Source organism: Acanthisitta chloris, unplaced genomic scaffold (assembly GCF_000695815.1).
Source record: "Acanthisitta chloris isolate BGI_N310 unplaced genomic scaffold, ASM69581v1 scaffold32107, whole genome shotgun sequence".
Classification (NCBI taxonomy): domain Eukaryota; kingdom Metazoa; phylum Chordata; class Aves; order Passeriformes; family Acanthisittidae; genus Acanthisitta; species Acanthisitta chloris.
Window position 1 is genome coordinate 777 of NW_008682544.1, and position 526 is coordinate 1302.

Here is a 526-nt window from a genome sequence, read left to right on the forward strand (position 1 = left end):
GATGGGATGGGGCATGGGGACAAGGGCACAGGGGGCCAGACAAAGGGACATGGACACAGGATGGACATGGGGATGGACACAGACACAGGAATGGTCACACAGACACAGGGATGGACCCATGGAACTGGGGACATGAGGAACACAGGGACATGGGACAGGATGGACACACTGACCCAAGCACAGGAAAGTCACAAGGACACAGGACCATGGGGACAGAGGGAAGGATGGAGGGAGGGATGGAGGGAGGGATGGGTGGGTGGATGGATGGACAGACAGCCACAGGGACATAGGGGCCAGATGGACAGACAGCCAGAAGTGACTCACAGACGCAGCCCACGATGCGTTTGTCGGTGATGGAGGGCACAAGGTTTGGGTCCTCCTTGGTGCCTGCGTAGCGCTTGGGTCTGAACATGCTGTACGGGTCCTGGGGGGCACAGGGAGCACCTCAGCACCCTGAGCCCCCCCAGGGACCCACCAGAACACCCTAATCCCCCCAGAACTCCACCAGCATCTCCTGAGCACTCCC

The 526-nt window shown here is 60.3% G+C and overlaps 1 protein-coding gene across 1 annotated transcript in view; it reads right to left on the reverse strand.

Moving 5' to 3' along the window:
• LOC103805903 (cytochrome c oxidase subunit 5B, mitochondrial) overlaps positions 1-424 on the reverse strand; it is a gene marked incomplete at its 5' end in the record, with an annotated part of 889 nt that extends 465 nt beyond the window's left edge. Inside the window, one exon of the mRNA XM_009078568.1 lies at positions 325-424. Coding sequence (XP_009076816.1) covers positions 325-424 — 100 coding nt within the window. The remainder of the gene's footprint in view (positions 1-324) is intronic.
• Positions 425-526: the final 102 nt, after the last annotated feature.